Source organism: Coenobita brevimanus, chromosome 8, assembly GCF_032717465.1.
Source record: "Coenobita brevimanus isolate Jiangsu-jjx chromosome 8, ASM3271746v2, whole genome shotgun sequence".
NCBI classification, from domain to species: Eukaryota; Metazoa; Arthropoda; class Malacostraca; order Decapoda; family Coenobitidae; genus Coenobita; species Coenobita brevimanus.
This window is the reverse complement of record NC_136961.1, coordinates 20653950-20677739: the sequence shown is the minus strand read 5'-3', so window position 1 is coordinate 20677739 and position 23790 is coordinate 20653950. Positions and strand designations below refer to the sequence as shown.

The 23790-nt window shown below is 44.0% G+C and overlaps 1 protein-coding gene across 1 annotated transcript in view; it reads left to right on the top strand.

Moving 5' to 3' along the window:
* Positions 1-23790, top strand: part of LOC145406003 (glutamate receptor ionotropic, kainate 2-like) — a 166286-nt gene that overhangs the window by 61232 nt on the left and 81264 nt on the right. Inside the window, exon 6 of the mRNA XM_080277193.1 lies at positions 3623-3781. Within this exon, the coding sequence (XP_080133319.1) occupies positions 3623-3781 (159 nt within the window). The remainder of the gene's footprint in view (positions 1-3622; positions 3782-23790) is intronic.

Here is a 23790-nt window from a genome sequence, read left to right as displayed (position 1 = left end):
GTGCTTGTTTAGGCATGGCCAGGAGCCAAAAAATCTAAAATCCGCTCATCACAGCACCAGGCTCTGAACTGCTTGATGAGGTGTATGGAAGTGTAGTGTAGGTCAGTCTGAAGACGTTCAGAACGTTCGTTCACTCCCCAAAAATTTTTGCAGTTTTTTATAAGCCGCGCTCAAACGATGCCTGCAGCCATTTAGGCCATTTATCAGCTAAACGTCATTCGACGCCAGCTGCCATTGAGGGGTTAAAGAACTGGTATAATTTCTGATGGAGGAACGGTTTTGTAATCTCCTGACAGAATTGTTGAAAGTAAATCTGACGATATGAGCTTCGTTTTCTGTTGGGAGTTTATGGAGGTCTCATTACTGTTCCAGTTCACCTAAACCCAGCAAGATGGTAGCTGGGACGTCCATCTTCACTCTTTCAGTTAGATGTTTCCATACTTCAAGCGTTATGGCCATCTGAACTATGCAAAATGGGGTAAAATATATCTAACTGAAATGCACAAACTTCCAGAGGCCATAACATCAGAATTTAGAAGACTCAAATTTGTTATCATGCAATTCTGTCAAAATTTCAATCAAGTAAATCCAGACCAAGCAATGGAGTTGAGAAATGGCACAGAAAGGAAAGGTGGTGGATTTACTGGTATCACTAAGACAACATCAGCACTGTGCAGGTTGACCCTGTCATATAATCTGGGGTTACGTAATAATCAGCCAAGACTCATGCTATGTACAACCTTTGTCTTTGGAATACAAACCTTCACAATGAAGCTACCAAATCACGTCAAAAGCGTGACAATGATAGTGAAAGTGCCTTGTTATCGACCATCCAGGGCTAGGTATGTTTTCAACTTTCACAGCCAGTCATTGCCGAACCCTGCCCCAAAAAACCTGGCAACAGCAGCAATCCAAGACTAACTACTTCGAGCCAAGGAGCTCGGACAAGAAATAATGAACGACTTTATGTGAAGCAGATTAATTCTAAGAGAGCAACATGACAAATCAGACGTTTCATTCCTTGCAATCCTCCCAGAGAATAACGCCCCAACATTTTCCACTCTATATGAAATGGTTATGGCTATGAAGGAAAAAGACAAGAAAACTATCCTAAGGGCAGACATAAATCTCCTCAAACGTCTAATTACTGCCTATGAGGCTGGTCGACCAGTTGACTTGCAATTTGAGGTAATGCACGAGCTTCTCTCAGTCCTTTTGTCACTTGCAGAAATGAATGGTCAAATCCGCGCTGGGAAAAGCTCTGTTCTGGCACAAGTGATAACAGAAGTCATAAACTGTCCTGAGACAACTGAACTCCAAGAAGCATCTTCTTGCCATACCATCACTGGACAAGCATTGGTGGTATCTCTGTTAAAGCATGACAATGCACTGACATTTGGAGATCTGGCTTAAGCGTATGTTAGCATAGTTAACAGGTTCTAAGTATCAATAGATAGATGTTGTGTGCAACAGGTATAGAGAAGAGACAATTAGGGCTGCTACCAGAACACGTTGCACAAAGCCACTCGACCAGTTAGACTATTTTTCAGGGTCGTGTTATGCCCCTTCCAAAAAACTGGAAGGATTATCTGTTATTGGCTGACAACAAAGCCAATCTAGCAGATGTGTTGTCCGAGGAACTTTCCTCACAGGCACCAAAGGATGTAGAAATTGTTTTTGCTGGAAGGTTGAGAGAGGATCTTAAGGCCAGGTCATCAAAAGGGACACGAAGAAGCTGACACAAGGTTGGTGTTGCAAGCTGTACTGTATACAGGCCGTTCAAGACAGTTGTTGTGTCATAAAGGGACACTGATGCCCAACTGTTTTTGGTTTCCCACTCCCCACGTACACCTTGCGATAATCTTTGGATGACGTCATGTGCACCAAAGCAACGGCGTTATATACCATATGATGCTGTTTTCAACAATCTACTGAGAAGTTTGTCCACAGCACTGCTTCCATTTCACGCATTAAGTGGGTGTGACACCACTTCCTATCTTGCAAATAACACTAAATGATCATCATGGGAAGTCTCCAAAGAGTGCCACAAACTACTGAAAAACCAGGGCATTGGCGAACTTACAGAGGAGACAGTTAAATCTGCAGAAGCGTTTGTCTGCAGAATATAAAACAGACTTTGTTGCTTCAACAAGATATATCTTTTTCTCAAAGACTGGTAAACCAGAATCAATGCCGCCGACAAGTGACGCACTTCGTTTCCAATTGATGGGTGTATACTATCACGTCATGGTCTGGGGAAATGCTCTTCATGTCATTCCTGACCTTCCTGCGGCTGTGGCAATGGGTTGGAAACGCAGTGATTCCGGACTTGAGCCTGTTCTGATATCACTGAGTCCGATCCCAGAAAGTTGCCTTGAGATTTTTTCATGTGTACCAAAAAACTGCAATAATCAACACTGCAAATGTCGCGTATCAGAGATGAGGTGCACATCAATCTGTGCCTGTCAGTAACAGCGATTACCAGACCCCTTGCATGAATTTGATGTAGTTTGGCAGAAGCGACATGTGTGACATTCCTGATAGAGCCTCAATGACTTAGAAAGGAAAAAAAAAATGCATTGGTATACATGATATACTCGTAAAAATGCTTTCTCAAATAAATTGTCCAGCAAAGGCAATTTGGCGGCCATTTCGTTAATGCAATTTATAAGGTAAAGAACTTAAGATTTGGCTTGCGAACCTGGTTAATTGAATTCAGCGTACTGAATTATGTAAAAAAAAAAAAAGAGGTTCCCACATATCACCTCTAAATGGACCTAATATTCACATTTCTGAAAATCAGTTGACTACTTTTTGAAGAAAGTGCTTCACCATTTGGCAGTGCAGTTTGGTAATAATATTAGAATGAGCTGGCAGTCAATATTCTATGACACACTCTCTTTTAATATTATCTTGTTGTCATTACAGTTCAGTTTGGTCATTAATAGAATGAACTAGGATGATGATAGAAAATACACCTATGTATAGTATCTTTTTAAATCGCAGTTACTTGACCATTTTACCCATTTATTCGCAGCGTACCCATTCATCCTTCACGCCACAACAAACATGTAGATACGTAACGGATGGCAGGGGTACCAACTACCAGACCCCAGGTGCACAACTGGGCCGTACCAGCTTCATATATTCCCAGTAGTACATGATTCCAGGTACATTTTCATTGAAAAACTTTGCAACTTTCGGCTTTACTAATGTACAGTTTACTTTACATAATAGGCGAACGTAGCTGATTGTTTTAGTGTTAGGTGATTATTAAGACATTCGTCCATTACAGGTTCCAAACATTTATTTACTCATGGATATCGCAGAGTTCATTTGAGCTACTTTACAGTACATTTTGTATTATGGACAAAAATACCCCCAAAGCTTTAATGTTAGGCTATTATTAACCACTTTCCCGATGATGTATTGCATTATTTATTGTTGCTGCTTCGAACAGCTTTCTTTACCTTTGGGGAATCTCAAAGTTCGACAGGCTATGTACAACCTCCTTCATGACGTAGGGGCTGTCCTAAGATGAGTATAATTGTCAGGCAGCATCAAGAATGAACTGTAAAATATGCCATACTACTGAAGGGAATAAGACATCCATCCGTTACAGGTTCCCCCACCATCCCCACATTGTAATAACTGCAGAAGAGTACCCGACAAATGTAGCAGTGATGGTGGACGACCCCACATCCCCCGGAGGCAAGCGACTCACATTCAGAGGACCCGCTAGCAAGACGGTTGAATTCCTTTCCGGGAAACTCAATTTTAGGTAGGTTGTCAAAGAGGTGGCATTTTACTGTAATCAGCTGTGCACAGTGCAGTAAGAAGATAAAAACGAGTAAGTTGTATGTTGGTTGATGGTGGTGCTTGGTGGCACTTGTGGAACATGTATACTGCTGTGTCAGTAGGATTAGGTTAGTGGTTTATAGTTTCAGATGTGAGTAACATGTCTGTTTGGTTTTCTTTCTCTCTTGCCTTAGGAATTAGTTCCTGTCGTTACTGTTACTGTGTATTATTAATTTAAGTGCATTATTGCATGACAAAGTGTGAGTTCTCTCCTAGGTTCTGGAGAGTTCTGGGCCGTACTTGTAGGTGGAGCTGGGGGAGGGGGGTATTTAGAGAGACCGTCCTGCTGTCGAGTTTGAGTTTAGTCAGTGAACAAATGAGTAATGGACCGAGTTTTGCGTAAAGCATCCAGTTAGTGGCAGTTAGTATTTGCAAAAGCCAGTCAGAAAGGAGTGATGGACAATCAGTGTACAGTCAATGAGTCAGTGGCGGATGGACAATAGTTGAATCTGTGACAGAATAAGCAAGTCTGACAGTGAGAGCTAATCAGTGAAGGATGGAGTAGTAATCAGTCAGAGGGATCATAAGTGAGTTAGTCAGTCGGTTAACAGACAGCGAACGAGCAGTAGTAAGAGAGGACGGAGGAAACGTGAGAAAGAAAAGCCAGTGTTTTGCGAGTGTGCCTCAGCTGTGCCTAGAAGGAATAAAATCCTGAAACGTTCAGCATCCTTTGATTAACATCCTGGCCTGTCTATGCGTTGTTCTCGATGTTTCAACGAACTCTAAGGTGTAGCAATACTTTAAGAGGCTGGACATTGTATGATCTCTGGTACCTGAGATGGGAACGTGGTAAATGTTGAAGCGAATGAGCGAGAACAGTGTAATGCACATAACTGGGTGGTAGAGGACAGTATAAAGCTCTGGATCCGAGAAAGCGGCTGTACTCCAGGGATTTTCTCGTTATTCCTTTGTGAAGCCACAAATTTTTTAAATGAAATCAGGCTGTATTATATATATCATATTTATCATTTTGTTGTCACAGTTACTTTCACTGTACTCAGCTCTTATGACGTATGGTATTGGCCATCAACCTAGAAGCCATGAAATCTTTCCCGACTGATAATAGAAAACATTACCTCGCCCGGGACGGAGTCCGGTGAGGTGGTCAAGTTTGTTTGTTTGTTAGCAACTTATGGAAAAAAGGCTGAATAATATTACATGAAATTTTCAGGATATATGAGCACTGGTTCCTAAAGAAAGTGGTTAAGTTTTGGAGGTAATCTAGTGGCCTCGAATGGTCAAAATAAATGTCACGGTTTTTCAGGGGTTGCAGACAAGAGATATTTGCTATTATCAGCATACAGGAACTCCCATATAGGCTTTCATTTGGCACAAGACCTTTGACCTTGAGTGAAACTGAAAGGTCACACTCAAGGTTACGGGTATTCAAGGGGCTATAACTCGAAACTGGTTGAAGATAGAGATAATTACTGTTATCAGCATGTAGGAAGTCCCATATAGATTTTTAATTGGTGCCATGACCTTTGACCTTAAGTGACCTTGAAAGGTCAAACTCAAGGTCACAGATACTCATGGGGCTATAACTCGAAACTGGTTGAAGATAGATATATTTACTATTATAACAGTATAGGAGGTCTCTTATGGGCTTTCATTTGGCATCATGACCATTGACATTGCGTGACTTGAAGGGTCAAAGACAAAATCATATTTTCTAAGGGTTATGACTTGAAAACATTCGCGTCATTAACTTAGACTTTAATTGTTTACTAACACTAAATTGCATTAGCGATTCAGTATTTAACAACAATAAAACAACTGCTGTCGGGCGAGGTTTGTTGTGTTTGGCCCCACTTGTTACATAGAAGAAATGCTGCTTATATCTCATTAAAAGTCATTTCATGCATAAGAATGACTAATGCATGTGTGGGGGTTAGTTCATGTTTAAGAAAAAGTAATGATACAGCCGTAAGATTCTTTCCATTACTGACACAACTTGCATCAACCCTAGGGTTTGTCAATATGTCAAGAACGACACACAGACATGCCAGGCATTTAATCAAAGGCAGATTAATGCTTTAGAGTTTTATTCCTTTTAGGCACAACTGAGGTACAGTTGTGAAACACCGACTTTTCTCTTCCATATCAACTCTTTCCTTCACTCACTGCTGCTCATTAACTGGCAGACTAACTCACTGATTCTCTGTCTGACTACTTTATCCTTCACTGATTGGTCTAATTGTTGGACTCATTCCCTCAATAACTCACTGACTGTTCACTGACGAAAAACTGAACTCCCATACTCAACTAATACCATCTGTGACCCTAGGCTTACTAACTATCAGGCACACACTGTCAGACTGTCCATTTCTCACTAAAACTGCTTTAACTCTGATGTGCAACGTTACGTAAATAACCTCCCACCAGCGTAAGTCCTGAACATTTCTAGAACCTAGTAGAGAGCTCACATTTTCTGATGCAATAATGCACATTCTACAGCCTAGGTAAGAAGTTATATTTTCTCGCACAATAATAAACTTAAATTAGCAATATACATTTACAGTAACGGCAAGAACAAGTTCCAGAGGTAAGGCAGAAAAAGCAAAACGCAAGCCAAAATCTCCAGAATGTTTCTCACATCTCCAAATACAACAGTACCCTAATCTTACCTGCATAACAATTTCTTGAATATTAGTCACTTCTCCAGATATAAGTCACTACCCTAATCCTACAGGCATTACGGTACTATGCATACAGTAGTGTGATTCAAAATTGTAGACAAATGGTCAGTGTGTATAGGTGGAGAGATAAGAATAAAATCACTTTTATGCATTGTAATCCGAAAGTGTGTCATTCAAGAGGTAAATGTGATTTAACTGACACAAAACAGATATCAGGTCAGGGATAAAAGGATTCTGGCCCACTATCCGAACACCTTCTCATTCCCCTCTATTCCCCTTACCCTCTGTAAGTTGATGAGTTGTCAGTAACATCCACATTTTTTAACCCGCGGCTTCCCGGGGACGTACTTCCACGTCCTCACGTTTTGTCACAGCTAATCCCGGGGACGTACTTCAACGTCCTGCAATTGCAAGGTTCATAATTTCCACAATTTTCAATTTTCGCGAGTCATTTTTGGTACGTATACACGTGACACCTTCCTCAACAAGATGCCAGGCAGAGACAATGCCTTGCCCAGCATGACCTCCTTCCCCCCCCTGCATGCCATTGTCTCAGCAATTCACCTGTTATCAGTGACCTGGCCAGTATAGCCATGTCATGCCACGGTACGAAATTCAGGGTCAGAGTGATTCCCCAATCAATGACAATGTGGAGGACAAACTTTACATAGCATTAGAGGAAGAAACAGTTAGAAATGATGATCAGGTAATGTGGCAAAAAAAGGTCAGGTATTAGTGAGTGAAACAATGCTTATAATGCCTATATTACTGCTTGAAAACCAATATACTCATGTACTACATATAAATTCGTAACAGTAAATAAATAAATACCGTTTATGAGTGGTGTGAAATAGTTATCCTCCCATAGAACTCGTTTTCTTTGGTGCCAGCCTGATAGAAAACCCAGTAAGGTAAGGAGGCTCTCCTACCTGTAATGAGTATTTTAAACCTCAGGTGAGCGATTTCTCTATGAATTTTCGATGTTTCTCACCAAAAGCGAAAGTTTTAGCAAAAAAAAAAAAGGGTCGAAAAATGGTCGGGATTGGGGGGTACCAGTGGTCAAAAAGTGGTCGGGACGGGGCGGGTTAATATACCATGTCACTGAATCCTAACTGGAATTGGAAATTGATTCTCTCCGACCAGGAGAGTATGTTTTCACCCCTGTTTGTTTGTTTGTTTGTTAGCACGATTACTCAAAAACTAAAAGAGAGATTTGGACCAAATTTGGTGGGTAGGTAACCCATGTCCTAGAGAACAATGGGTTAACTTTTGGGACTGCTCCGGTTCGAATTACAGAGTATGGGTCCGGAAAATACTTTCTGTGAAACTCTAATCAGTGATGACAAAAACTAACCCATTATAAAGAGTGGTTTGGAAATTACGTTGCCCTTGTCGGAGAGATGCGCTCCACTGAGTGCCCCTCTAGTCTACGCATGAGTTTTAGGTACAAGCAGATGACGGATTTCAAATTAAGAAGCACTTAACGTAATAAGGAGTATAATAAGCTTTATTTCAGTATATGGTATTTACTTCAAAGTACTGCCAGATCGCCTGCCCTCACGTATAATAATTTTTGTCCTCCGTAATGTGTCATACAGACTTAAAGATAATATGAAAAACAATAAGTTGTAAAGGGATGTAAAAAGCGGCATTCAGAGTTTTCAACTTCGTGTTGACATTACTACAATACTGCTGTATTAACAGTATCTCTATTCATGACAGGTAAATAACAAATAAGAGTACTTTATGTTACGGTATTACCAATGTATCTCACTGCAAGTCTCTATCTATCTATCTATCTATAGCCCGACGCCCTAATCCCGCAAAGGGTGGCCGCAGACAAAACGCCTCCAAGTCGCTCTGTCACCCACCATTTGACTACCCTCCCCCCAACTCACCCTCCCCTCCCTCATATACCTCTCAACTCCATCCCTCCACCTCATCCTCGGTCTACCTCTCTCTCTCCCTCCCTCCACCTCACCTACATACACCCTCTTAGTCAGTCTTTCATTCCCCATTCTCTTCACATGTCCAAACCATCTCAGTGTATTTCTCCTAATCTTCTCAACCACATCCACATCCACCCCACAGCGTTCCTTCACTTCTTCATTCGTCAACCTGTCCCTCCACGTCACTCCACATGCTCCTCTCAAGTAACTCATTTCCACTGCTCTCACTCTTGACTTGTTCCCCTTTTGCAAGGTCCATGCCTCGCTTCCATATGTCAGGGTAGGGATCACAATACTATCATGCAGTGACTTCTTAACTTCCATACTCACCTCCCTATTTCTCATCACTGCTTTCAGTGTACCAACAACCTTCCTTCCCTGCTGTACCCTTTCACGCACTTCATCCCCCAGAGTTCCATCCTTACTCATCACACTACCCAAGTACTTGAATGCACTCACATTCTCCATATCCTCACCATCCAACCTCACTGCACACTCTGTGACTTCATTCCTCTCAAACACCATAACTTTACTTTTGTTTACATTAACTTTCAGATTCCTCCTACTACACACTGTCCCAAATTCATTCACCAAACCTTGCAACTCCCATTCATCTTCACTCAACAGTACTGTATCATCAGCAAACAGCAACACCGGAAGCTTCCAAATCTCACCCTCATTCATTAGAGCCACCCCCACATCCACTGCCCTACCCTGCACCTCCTTTACAACACCATCCATGTATATATTAAACAGCCATGGAGACATCACACAACCCTGTTTCAGTCCCACATTAAGATCAAAGAACTCACTCAGCTCACCATCCACTCGCACCGTAGCCCTAGCTCCCTCGTACATACTCTTCACAGCACTCAACAATTTCCCCTCCACTCCATATATTCTTAATACCTTCCTCATACCTTGCCTATCTATTCTGTCATAAGCTTTCTCCAAGTCCATGAAGCCAGCATACACTTTCCTTCCCTTCTCTAGATACTTCTCCACTAAACATCTTAGAACAAAAATCTGATCTACACACCCTTTTCCCTTCCTAAATCCCCCTTGTTCTTCTCCAACTAGCTCCTCTGTCATATGCCTAACCCTATCAATGAGTATTCTACCATATATTTTACCAGTCACACTAAGTAGGCAAATACCCCTATGGTTACCACATACTTCTCTCTACCCTTTTCCTTTGTATAAAGGAACAATTATACCTGATTTCCAGTCCTCTGGAACCCTTCTCTCTTCCCAAGCCAATCTACACAACTTCCATATCCACTCCACAACAATCTCACCCCCATACCTAAGCATTTCACCACACACTCCATCAATTCCTGGGCCTTTCCCAACTTAATATTCTTCATCGCTTCCACTACTTCCGCCCTACTGATCTCTTCCTCCCTCTTCTCATCTCTTCTTCTCCCAGCAAGTTCTTCATAAAAAAAAAAATAATAATAATGTGATGATGCCGGACCGAAGCGGTACGGTCATGAACACTAACAAAGGGGACAGGGTAGTCTGCTCACGTCCACCCCTTAACTCCCTTTCCTTACCCCCACCAAACCACTGATTTGTTGGGCGCATGAATAGGCTATCTTTGCTTAGCTCATTCACTTTTTGCCGTATGTAGTGTTACATTCATTTATTCAACTATTAGGTGTATTATTACGTGCATAGATCCACCATCAGCTCCACGAGAAGCAATCATATCGAAGTTTTAGCAGATTTCAACAGGATGACACCAATGTATAGAGTTCAGTTTCTAAATAGTTACTCAAAGTCTTCTAAACAACAGAGCATACTAAAACTCAAGTAACAGTGACAAGTTACAAGTTACATGATAACTAGACATAAATTCCTCTCCTGCCTTGTCATCTGGGGAGCCACATATCCACCCACCCATCGATCCACCTGCCCACTCAGCCCATCTGAAACAACACACATACCTAACCCCGGCCATTCACCCAGCCCAGTCACCCGGGTGACCCATCCAGCCCACCGATTCCAGCCATCCACCCTGCTCACCTACGCATGCCACCCACCGGGCGATCCATCTTCCCCACAGACCCCTGCAACCCACCGTTCCCACCCACGAATTCCACCCACTCTGCTCACCCAACAACGCCGTCCAACACATCCACCCACACAACCTTCACACAGTACCCACCTACCTCTCCCTGAACACTAATCTACCCTGCCCACCCACCCCAGCCTCAGAACCCGTCCATCCTATCCACTCACTCCTCTCGCCGATCCACCAGTACATACAAATGCCCAACCACCCTTCTTACCCCACCCCAGTCACCCCTCAATCCCGCTCACCCATTTGAACCCAACTCATCCACCAAACTCATTCGATTCCAAACTATCTTTTCGATCCCTCCTCGACCACCCACCGTTCCAGCCACTCACCCACCCAGTCCACCCCATGCGTCTACTACCGGTAACTAATCCATCTACCCCGACATCCCACCCCAAGCCACTCTGCACACCCAACCCGACAATCCCACCCTGCCCACTCATCCTGGTGATGCACCGAACTACGACGCCCACCAACTCACCCTCATTAACCCCACCCACCCACCCAACTGACTCTAACACACACACACACACACACACACACACACACACACACACACACACACACACACACACACACACACACACACACACACACACACACACACACACACACACACACACACACATACAGAAAGAGCGAGAGAGAGAGACTGACAGTAGGACACAAACAAAACACGCATAAGCAGACACACGCACACATACACTCAGCACACGCACGCACACACAGGCACACACACACACACACACACACACACACACACACACACACACACTGACTGACACAGCAGGATAGAAACAAAACACACATAAGCAGACACACGCACACATACACTCTTTCAGACACACGCACGCACACACAGGCACACACGTGCACACACACACACACACACACACACACACACACACACACACACACACACACACACACACACACACACACACACACACACACACACACACACACACACACACACACTTACAGAGAGAGAGAGAGAGAGACTGACACAATAGGATACAAAGTAAACACGCATAAACCGACACAAGCACACATACACTCTTTCAGACACACGCATGCACACAAAGGCACACACGTTCACACAGGTGCACACACACACACACACACACACACACACACACACACACACACACACACACACACACACACACACACACATGCTCACTCACAGACACACGCGCTAAATGACACGTGCACACACACAGACACCTGGACATGCACACACATAGACATACACAGACTCACATCCACACAGATGGACACACATACGCACAGACATATGCACACGTCGAGCCAAGCAATATTTCGTTCTCGCTTTCCTATGTGTATTGGAGTACACCGTAAAGGAATATTACGACCATACGATTCGAGGTGGGGAGTTGTGTCCAGCGTCTCAGTGTTGAGGAAAAGGGAAAACAGACCGTGTTGTCAGTGCTGCAGGTTGTAGTCAAGTGTGTGCTTGACTGCAACCATACTGAACAGTAATTTGGAGGATTAGCCCCAGAGATCCATTGAATTTCTGTTGACATGCCATCTCTTATACCATGTTGAGATAGTTTCGCACTCCGATGAATCGACAGGCAGGTTATACAAGCTTACAAAATTCATGGAAAGAGGTGAAGAGAGTAAGACAGGGTGGCAGTGAAGTTAGCAGGGGAGTGAAAGATAAAAATGGTAGATTACAAGTGGAGAAGGGAGAAAAAGTGAGCAGATGGAGAGAACACTTTAAGGAATTGCTGAAAATAGAGGATGGAAGTAATGCGAGTATAAGTGGCTGGGGAATGGCTGGGAGAAGGAGGGAGGTGAGAAGACAGGAAGAAATCAGTTGGATAGATGATGTGGAAGCAATGAAGAAAGTCAAACTGGGGAAAGTCCCAGGAACTGATGGAGTGTGTGGTGAAATGCTGAAGCATGGGGGAGAGATAGTAGTAGAATGGATGTGGAAGATGTGCAGATTGGCCTGGGAGGAAGGTAGAGTCCCAGAGGATTGGAAGTCAGGTATAATTATCCCCTTGTACAAAGGAAAAGGAGAAAAAGAAGTGTGTGGTAATCATAGGGGCATTTGTCTTCTTAGTGTAATAGGTAAAGTGTATGGTAGGATACTCATTGACAGAGTTAGAGAAAGAACAGAGGAATTAGTTGGAGAAGAACAGGGAGGCTTTAGGAAAGGAGGAGGTTGTGTAGATCAGATATTCATTCTTAGATCTTTATATGAGAGAGGGGGGTGTGAGTTGAGAGCAGGGCAGTGAAATGGCGGGGGACAGGGCGACTTGGAGGCGATTTGTTTGTGGCCACCCCAAACGGGATTGAGGCGTCTGGCAATAGACAGATAGATAGATAGATCTTTAGTGGAAAAGTTTCTAGAGAAAGGAAAGAAGTTGTATGCGGTCCTCATGGATTTGGAGAAAGCATATGACAGGGTGGATAGACAAGGATTGTGAAAAGTATTAAGAATATATGGAGTAGATAGAAAGTTGTTGAATGCTGTGAAGAGTATGTATGATGGTGCTAAGGCTGCAGTACGTGTGGATGGTGAACTAAGTGAATTTTTCTCTTTGAAGGTTGGGTTGAAACAGGGATGTCTCATGTCTCCATGGTTGTTCAATCTGTATATGGATGGGGTAATAAAAGTGGTGCAAGGTATGGCAGTGGATGTTGGATTGGCCCTGGTGAGAGAGGGTAGTGTTTGGAAACTCCCTGTACTGTTGTTTGCAGATGATATTGTGTTGTTGAGTGAAGACCAAGGGGAGCTGCAGAGCTTGGTGGATGAGTTTGGGAGAGTGTGTAAGAAAAGGAATCTAAAGGTGAATGTAGGGAAGAGTAAAATGATAGTCTTTGAGAAAGGTGACGTCAGTGAATGTACAGTGAGGTTGATGGTGTAGAAATGGGAAATGTGAGTACGTTTAAGTACTTGGGTAGTGTGATGAGTAAGGATGGAAGTTTGGAGGGTGAAGTGTTTGAAAGGGTACAACTAGGAAGAAAGGTCGCTGGTTCCTTGAAAGCAGTGATAAAAAACAGGGAAGTGAGCATGGAAATGAAAGAGTTACTACATGATAGTATTGTGATACCAACTCTAACGTATGGAAGTGAAGCTTGGACGTTGTTGGAAGGACACAAGTCATGAGTGAGAGCAGTGGAAATGAGTTATCTGAGAGGAGCCTGTGGAGTCACATGGAGAGAGAGGCTGAGAAATGAGGAAGTGAAGGAGCGTTGTGGTGTGGATGTGGATGTGATAGGAAGCATTAGGAGGAACACACTGAGGTGGTTTGGCCATGTAGAGAGGATGGAGGGTGAGAGACTGACGAGGAGAGTGTATGTGAGTGAGATGGAGGGGGGAGAGGGAGGGGGAGGCCGAGGATGAGATGGAGGGATGGGATGGAGAGGTATATGAGAGAGGGAGTTGTGAGTTGGGAGCAGGGAAATGGAATGGCGGGGGACAGGGCGACGTGGAGGTGATTTTTTTGTGGCCACCCCGTACGGGATTGAGGCGTCTGGCAATAGATAGACAGATAGATCGATAATTATTAAACTTATAATAGGTGTCCACACTAATTATATTAAAATCCTATGTCGTAAGGCGTACCGGTGTGTGACATGTAAGACTGCTGGGCCTCAGGCAAGAAGTTGGTATGAGCTCAAATTCGGACACAAAAGAAAAAAACTATTTTTCAACTAAGGATCACGTAATGTATACAGAACAGGGTATAAATGAACACTATTGTCAGTGATTGATTTCATTCACCACTGTTGCTTCCCTATGAAAGGCAGGAATCGGAATTTGCGAGTATTTAAAGCGCGTGAAGAAATTCTATAGGAAAAGCTGAGACAGGCAGATGAAGCCGGCAAGGCGAGACGGACGAGTGAAAAGGGAGGGAGGGAGAGGAGGGAGGATATGGTGACGGTGAAAGGGAAGGATGAGATGTGGAAATGCCCAGTATTGTGATGATAGCAGCTTGCACAGTACATCGACTCGTATCTTCAATATTCAGTGCACACATTAATTCAGCTATGTTATGGATGAATTTCCATTGGCTCTCATGACATGTTATCTAATTACAATAGTTTTAATGAAAGAACATGTCGATAAAATATTAAATATCATAACTTTACTATACTCAGTTTTTTTCTTTTTATTGAGGCGAAGAGGCACTTGACAGGTTGGTGATGATTGCCTGATTGCAACATTACTTCATAATCTCTTTACTTGTTAGCATTATTAATTGACAACATATATCTGAGGGGGAAATTTGGGTTAGGAAATGTTATTCGGACATGTTGCATTCAGCCAATCATCACCAACCTGTCAAGTGCATCTTCGCCTCAATAATAAAAACCAAGTGTAGTTTCAATACTACTTGCTGTTCATATTGTTGAATGATTACAGCCAACCATCAGGCAGTAATTCGGAAGACTTGGGACCAATCTTCCTCGGGGAAAAACAAGCATTGAGGATGATTAGTGGGTCAAGTCGTTCTGAACTACTCCCCCGCCCTCTCTCTCTCTCTCTCTCTCTGTATGTGTGTGTGTGTGTGTGTGTGTGTGTGTGTGTGTGTGTCTCTGCATCTGTGTGTGTGTGTCTCTCTCTCTCTCTCTGTATCTGTGTGTGTGTGCTACTCTCTCTCTCTCTATGTATGTGTGTGTGTGTGTGTGTGTGTGTGTGTGTGTGTGTGTGTGTGTTTGTGTGTGTGTGTGTGTGTTGGAGGCAGTTAGTTGGGTGGGTGGGGTTAACCCGCCCCGTCCCGACGACGTATGGGTACGTTGCAACGATTTGCATTTGCCAGTCCCGGCGACGTACCAGTACGTCGTGCAATTGCAATGTGCATAATTTCGACAATTTTCAAATTTCGCGCTTGATTTGCGGTACGTACCCTCGCCTGACCTTCCCCAACCTGCCACCAGGCGGGGACACTCGGCGACCCCGCGCGACCCGCGCTAGCCCGCCACTCGTCCACTCACCTCGTAGCCACGGTCCTGCTCAGACATGGCTAAGAGAGGTCTCTCAGAGAGCGAGATTCAAGTCGCCCTGGACACCTTTACTGGCGATAGTGATTCCCCACTGGATGACGAGGAGATGGACAAGGATTATGTGCAGCCAGAGGAGGAAGAAACCACCAGCAGTGACGAGGAAGTTCCGTCACCCAGGAAGCGGCAGTATGTGACTTACCGTGCTGCTAGAAAGGGGCAGGAGGCAAAGAAGGCACGTGGTATATCATATCCCTATCCCCAGCGTGCTTTGGAAGGAGAATTCGAGGTCGAGGACAAGGACGAGGACGAGGACGGAGCCGTGGGACGTGCTGCCACGTGGTATGGACGGGAGGTCATAACACATCGTGGCCCAGAGCGCACACCACGTCGTATGAGCAGGTATGGGCCTAGCATTCTGTTTGGGGAGCTAGGAAGTCAAGTGGAGGGAGTGGGGAGTGAAATGGAAAGTCCTGGGATTAGGGAAAGTGAGAGTGACGTGAGTGAGTCATTGCTCTCCCTACGTAGTGTGAGGCGGCAGAGTGGATCACATGGGCCAGTGCGGGTGCGTTCATTATCACGTGGGGTTGTGAGGGAGGGGGAAGGTGGGGAGGAACCACTCCAAAGCACGTCTTATGCTCCCCAATATCCCCTAACACGTGGTCGAGCAAGGTTGTGTGAGAGAGCACATGGTGTGGTAATGGAGGGGAAAGATGGGGAGGAACCACTCCCCAGCACGTCTTCTGCTCCCCAATATTCAACTATTTCATCCCCACAGCCCCCTAATGTTCCTCAAGGCCGTAAGGGTAAGGGAAAGGGAAAGGGTAAAGGCAGAAGGAAGAGGAGTGACAGTGGGGAAGCCCTCCATACTCCTTCTCCCCCATCTCCCCAACCAGGATCTCCTCCCCACCCAGACGAAGGCGGTGATGGAGACGAGGGATTTGTGTCGTGGGATTGGGAGGATGGGAGTGATTTTTCTCCCCTCATTCACCCCTTCACTGAGCAAGGGCGATCTGGCTGCATTGCACCAGGTATTCACAGTAATTCAACCAGGTTGGATTTTTTCCACCTGTTTTTCAGTGAGGCATTCATAGATCAGATCGTTTATCAAACAAACCTGTTTGCAAGCGCCCAGCGCCTAGAAAGTGAAAGATTGGGAACAAGGAGCAGGCATTCTGTGATCTATGATTACCCTGTCTCCATTCCAGAAATGTTCTTATTTTTTGCCCTTGTCCTTTTGATGGGTATAATAAGAAAGAATAGAATTCCTGCTTACTGGACTAGGGACCCTGTTATGTTTACCCCCATATTTGGTCAAGTGATGAGCCGTAATCGGTTTCAACAAATTCTAAGTCGCCTCCATTTTTATGATGCTCATGACCCTGCAAATGCAAACAACACTGACAAAATGAGGCGAATTCGGTTGGTCTTTGATCACCTCAGGCAAACCTTTCGATCCTCATTCTATCCCTATAGAGATCTCGTCATAGACGAGAGTCTCGTGTTGTGGAGAGGCAATATTTCATTCAGACAGTATATACCCAGCAAAAGGCACCGTTTTGGGTTCAAGATCTTTGTTCTGTGTGACTGTAGGACTGGATACGTGCAAGACATAGTCTTGTACACCGGTGCACAGACAGACATAATAGAAGATCGAAGTATAGGACTTTCGGGAGCAGTGGTAAAGACGATGATACAAGACTACCTTCATCGTGGTCACGTTCTCTACCTCGACAACTGGTACACTAGCCCTCTTCTCGCTCGTTATCTTCACACACATGAAACGGGAGTCTGTGGAACCGTAAAGGTGAACCGGCGTCACATGGTCAAGGTAGGGCGGAAACTTGCAAGGAGTGAGGTTGTCTTCTTCAAAGCCAACAACATCCTTGCAACAATGTGAAACCACAACAGAGAAGTAAGCCTCTTGTCCACGGTTCACCACCCCTTGATGCACCGTACTGATTCTGTTGATTACCATAGTGAGAGCAGGCGTCGTGTTTGGAAGCCTGAGTGTGTAATGGATTACAATATAAACATGCGCCTCGTGGACCAGTCTGACTCCATGATATCGACGGTAGAGTGTGCCAGGACCACGATGAAGTGGTATAAGAAACTGTTCTTTCACTTACTAGATATCACTGCTCTGAATTGCCACCACCATCACGCCATGACCACAGGAGTTCAGGAAACATTTGAAGGGTTTGTGAGGGAGCTCACACGAGAAATCTTTGCTAAGTATGCTGTTGAAAGGCCCCAACAGCGCCCCCGCACTGCCACTATTACCCAGACTCCCCAGAGAATATCCGGCCGCCATTTCCCCACTCCTATCCCTCCCCAGCCCAACAGACCTAGGCTCCAGCGCAGGTGTCACGTGTGCAGTAATTCCCAGGTGAGACTCACGACACAGAGGAAGGACACCCGCTATGAGTGCGTGCAGTGTGACGTGGGTCTGTGTATTCACCCATGTTTTAGTGAATATCACACGTTGATGCAATTTTAGCATGGTGTGAATGCGAAAGGACGCTGAAAATATGAGGTAAATGCGACAGACAGACGCTCAGTGAAAATATCAGTCATGTGGATCTCCAGATATTAGTATAAAGTGCCTACGGGTAGAACATAAGTGAAAACATTGGGTGTAAGTATATAAATCTGCCCTAAGTTGAAACTTACATAGAGAGGGTTGTATGATGCGATATTCTGTCGCTCAGTGCAATAAATACGGCCCGTTATTATATATTTATTATTATGTGACATTCTTACGGGTATAATATAAGTTCAAATTATTGTATATGATGATGTATATTCTAAGTCAAATATTCATAGCGTGTGTATAAAGATTTCCTGACGCTCAGTCGAATGAATAAGGCACGTATTAGTCAAAATAAAAGTCAGCAAGTGATAAAGTGAATAATTAGTATATAAGTGTGTGAGTATTATGTATGACGAAACATTCCTTGCGAGGGTATTTTCAGGCGATATTCTCACGCTCACTTGAATAAATAACAGTAGTAAGTATGTACAGTGCATTCTAGGGGTGTAAACGTGTGTAATGTAAGTGGGAAAATATAATTGGAGTGAATAAATAAAGTAGATGATGAAACACGAGTGTTTAAGATCGTGGTTGCTACGTGGATAGGCGCTAGCATATCGCTAAATGCCCTCGTTGAATGAAAATAATTGAAAACCTTTACAGTGGTGGAGGAAAGGTTCTATGTAAATGGGAAAATAATTGGAAAGTGATAAAACAATTTGGTATGTTGAAATACGAGTCATAGCGAGTGCGCTTACTAAGCCGATGTGCGCTAAACTTATGCTGCATGTCATCATAATGAATGAAAACATCTGAAAACACTTACAAACAGTTGTAATTGGTAAATTGACATTGAAACAGAAGTATACAAGTAGAAAAAATGATAGGTTGACTCATACCAGAAACTTAGCATATAGCATGTTACGACTCGGACCAAACTCGCTATGCTCGCGCGATGGTACAATGCTTATTTTTCATATATATGTGTCTGAAATCCATTATATTGTTACTGTTATTGTTTATTAGTTCAAATTCAATAAATGTAGAGGTGTTGTGTGTTGTTTCTCCCATTATTCCTTACCATAGAAAACGTAAATGCATATCCAGCCCATTACAGAATACGATACCTGCGGGGGGAAACCGCACCTGTACAGACCACTTATAGACAGCAGGGACCACTTTCTTCATGATTTTCCATCGTTTTTCGACCTAAGCGGAAGTTTTAGAAGAATAAAAAATTTTCCAAAAAGGCTCGGGACTGGGGGATGTCATAGGTGCGGAAAGCCTCGGGACGTGACGGGTTAATGAGGTTGAGTTGGTGGGTGTGGCAGTGCGGTGCATCGCCAGGGTGGGTGGGCAGTGTGGTTGGTAAGAGTGATAAGGGAGGTTTGGGTGCTCTTTGTGGAGTGGCTTGGGGGGGGGGGTTGCAGGGGTAGATGGGTTAGTGAGTAGATGCGTGGGGTGGGCTGTGCGGGTGAGTGGCTGGATCGGTGGGTGGTCAAGGCGGAGTCGGTAAGTTGGGTTGGAACGGAATGCGTTTGGTGGATGAGTGGGGTTCAAATGGGTGAGTGGGATGTGTGTGTGGGGGGGGGAGGGGTGAATAGGGTTAGGAAAATGGGTGGTTGGGCATGTGGATGGGCGGGTGGATCGGTGGCGGGAGTGGATGGACAGGGTAGATGGGTTCCGAGGGTTGGGTGGGTGGGCAGGATTGGTGAGTTTTCATGGACAGGTGGGTGGGTACGGTGGGAAGGTTGTGTGGGTAGATGTGATGTGTGGCATTCCTGGGTGAGCAGGGGGGTGGAATTCGTGGTAGGGGTTGGTGGGCAAGATGGGTCATAGAAATATGTGGGCTGGATGGGTCGCCAGGGTGAGTGGGCACTGTGGGTCGCCATGGTGCCTGAGGAGATTGCATGGCCGGGATGCCCTGGGTGGGTGGTTGGGTTGGTGCTTTGGGTGGCTGGATGAGTTCAGGATGGGTAGGTGAGTGAGTGAATGTGCTGAGTGGCATTGCTAGGTGAGTTCCGTGGGTGGGCAGGGTGTATGGCCGGAAACGGTGAGCTGGGTGTCTTCCGGGCAGCTGTGCAAGGTGAGTGGCCGGAGAGTGGTCCGAGGGCTGTGTTGGATGGGCTGAGTGGTAGGTGAATGAATGGGTAGGTGGACGAGTGGTTGAGTGGATATGTGGCTCTCCAGATGACAAGGCAGGACAGGGACTTATGTGTCTATTAATCATATAACTTGTAGCTGTTACTTGGGTTTTCGTATATCGTTTAGAAGACGTTGGATAAATATTTGAAACCAAACTCTAAACGTTAGTGTAATTATAATGAAATCTTCTAAAACTTCGGCATAATTTCTTTTCAGCGAACTGGAGGTGGACCTATGTAAGTTAATAATACACCTCATAGTAGGATAAATGAAAGTAACATTACATGCGACAAAATGCGAGTGTGAGCGAAACTTCAGATCTAACATATCAGTGGTTTGATGGGGGTAAGGAAGTTGAGTTGGGGGGCGGTGGTGGACGTGTGCCAGTAACCAGCTTTCTCAAGGCAGACTACACTGTCTCCTTATAAGTGTTCATGACTGTATTGTAGGTTCCTGTACGGGTGTAACCCAATGCCCGAAAAGCACATATCGAAACACTGCGGTGCTTCTAATGATTTAGTAACAGAAAGAGGTGGGGGGTCAGGGGACTGGGAGATGAGAGGGATCATTGTTTGGACTGCAGATCTATGCATTAGCCACAATGTTTTGGTCTTCAATCAATATTATCACTCTCAACATATTGGCTGCTGAAGCTGCCAAGGTAGATTGCTAACATGTTATTACCATCCAACTTCTTTAACACGGCTGGGCTAAGATGTTGCACTTATCATTCCCGTAGCTCATCACTATGTCTTAGGCAGATAGTGTATTTCCAAGTCACTGATTGTATTTAGAGATTGTAACATATCACTGAATTTGTAGCACTGCTAATGCTAAACTAAGTTCAATCTGTGTATGAAATTTATGCTTTTATTGACAAACTGATCAGAAATATCCTATTACCTTTCCAATCCTCAACCTATGATCAATGATTGTCGGTACAATTTTGAAATTATATATATATATATATATATATATATATATATATATATATATATATTTTATTCATATGTATTTATATATGTAATGCTAGGTGCAAAAGGCCCGACTCCTCAGTCCTAGAACACCTAACATGTAGCGGGGTCCTCTGTCAAGACCGGGGCGTGGTGCAATAAAGAGAGGTACGGCACAAAAACTCCAGGCAATAACCTTTACACGTATATTACCACAGTCAGACACAGGACAAATACAGCAGATATTACAATACGGTATTTGACAGAAGTGAAACCTTAACTAGGATATTAGTATCTTGCAGGATACTGGCTTAACAGATATTGATGCCAATCTGTAGTTTATGATAAAGGTGTACAAGGGAATACAGGGCTGCAGAGCACGGAAGAGGGTGAGTCTTACGTGGGGGGGGGGGAGTGAGGGGTGACTGCGTAGGGTCAGAATATAGTTATGGTAATATCGGGAGGGAAATAGTATTACTGGTTCAGAGTTAATGTTTTCTGGTAGCAGAGGGATTTTGACAATTGGCTCTATTCCTCGTTCAGGTTCTTACACACACACTGACTGCTGGGAGGAGATTCCTTAAGGGAGGGCAGAAAGGGGGGGGAGCACTGGGATTTTACACTAGTTATGGTAATGTCAGTGAGGGAGTATTCTTAACGCTTTTTCTTCACTGCTCCCTAGTAACAAATGACATTTATTAGTTTCTCTATAGGGAGTCCTCCGGGATAATAATCTTACCGATTTTCTGTAAAGGCGTCACTCGTGGATTTACTTCACCAAAACTTAGTTTCTACACTCGTCCTTAATTATTGGCCAATGATCTCACTTACCCAACATCCACTTACTGTAAGTCACTGTATTACTTATACTGGGGCACCGTTCACTTCACATAAGTCACTTCACTGTGTTTAGGGCAATATCACACTCAACATACTTTACTCATTTGGTGTGGGTGGCAGGGCGGCATGCTGGCGACAACTTGGCCGGGGAAGGGGCACCGTCAAGGGAGGGTGTGTCAAGTGGGCATGGGACAACTCGCAGGGGCGTCCTCTCGCATTCAGGGCTATAGGTGGCGGAAGAGCCCGTAGTCTCCGGGCTAGGCTCGGGGGTATGGCCCTCAGGACTGGGGCCGAACAGGTCCAGGAACCGCTGGAGTAGGTCTCGGCCGGAGGTGGAGGCCTTAGACGGCCTAGTGGAGATCGCACCCAGGCGTCCTGGGGAGGGCCTGGAGGGACAGCGGGCTGCGGTCCCCATGTCATAAAGACTTTGTAGTTACTTGTAGAGAAGTATATTTTAGACTTGTGGTCGAGCGGCTTTTATATCTTGTAGTAGTTTCCCCACCAGATGTCATGTAGTGACAGGAGAGGTAAAGAATAGTATGGGACTATTTTTATTTGTCTTGGAAATATTAAACAGGTATAAGAGTATAAGTCCCGGGTAGCTACCTCCCTGTCTTGCTATCTCTCTCTCTTTCTGTTCTAAGGCTAATCTCCGTCTCGACCTCTCTCTAGGGTCGCTTGTCTCCTTCTAAACTCTCTTTCCTAAAATCTGGTGTAGTAGGGGTGTGTCACGTATGTTCCTCATGGCAACCAGATCTTTCTCACGAGAGGACTGCTGACAGCTAACTGCATCATCTCCTTACTGGCCGCTGTCGTCAGCTTTCCTCCGTGTAAGCATGTTTAGCGCTGCTCGCTTCTCGCAGACACAACACCTTCTCATCATTTGACTTCCTGCTTCTATCTGTCTCTCTATCTATCTATTTATCTATCTATCTGTTATGTAGTCCTATATTTGCTCGGCCGCGAGAAAATGGCGTACCATCGACATTTAATAGTTATAATATATTAATACATACTACATACACATTATAATGAACTTATAAGCTAATTAAGTGAAATACATAATATTGTAAAGTAACATAATTGTATGAATATTGTATACATATATTATTCATAGTAAATAGTGATTATTCAGTAATATTACATTTTAAATAAGTTGAATACATATTGGAATAAATGCATTAAAGTAAATTATTTAACTGTAATACAGTATGTACTTGGGATATTATAGTGAAATGCATACATGCAAGAATAAAAATAGTTTAAAATTAAGATGATTGTAAGAGTTATTAATATTTCATTTAAAGATAATGGTACTGGTCTGTCATATATGGGTCATTCTTCTTTGTGTTATTATTATTATTATTATTTTTTTATATATAATTAATACTATATACAAAATATATACACTTCATTCAGGGTGGTTAACTGTGATGTTAACTCTCCCCCCACTAAACAATGACTCCAAATTAGCAATTCTTGCATGCATTCTGTGCATGGCCAACAGCAATACTGCAACTACAATGCAGATGATTATAAAGACAGAAGGTGCTTGGCTATACACATAATATGGGTTGAACATACTCAAACTCAAATCTTCCCAGGGCTTCATTGTTTCATTGATCAGCTGCATAGTTTCAAACTTAGGTGAAGTCAGCTTAATACTTGTGCTCATGTTTAAGTTCATATCAGGCAGTGGGTGGAAATGTTTGTGTGTATGGTTGATGATGGCGTAGTGATTGATGGTGGAAAAAGTAGACATGGATGGTGTAAATACCGCACAGTAGTCTGGTGCTATGTATAATCCTGA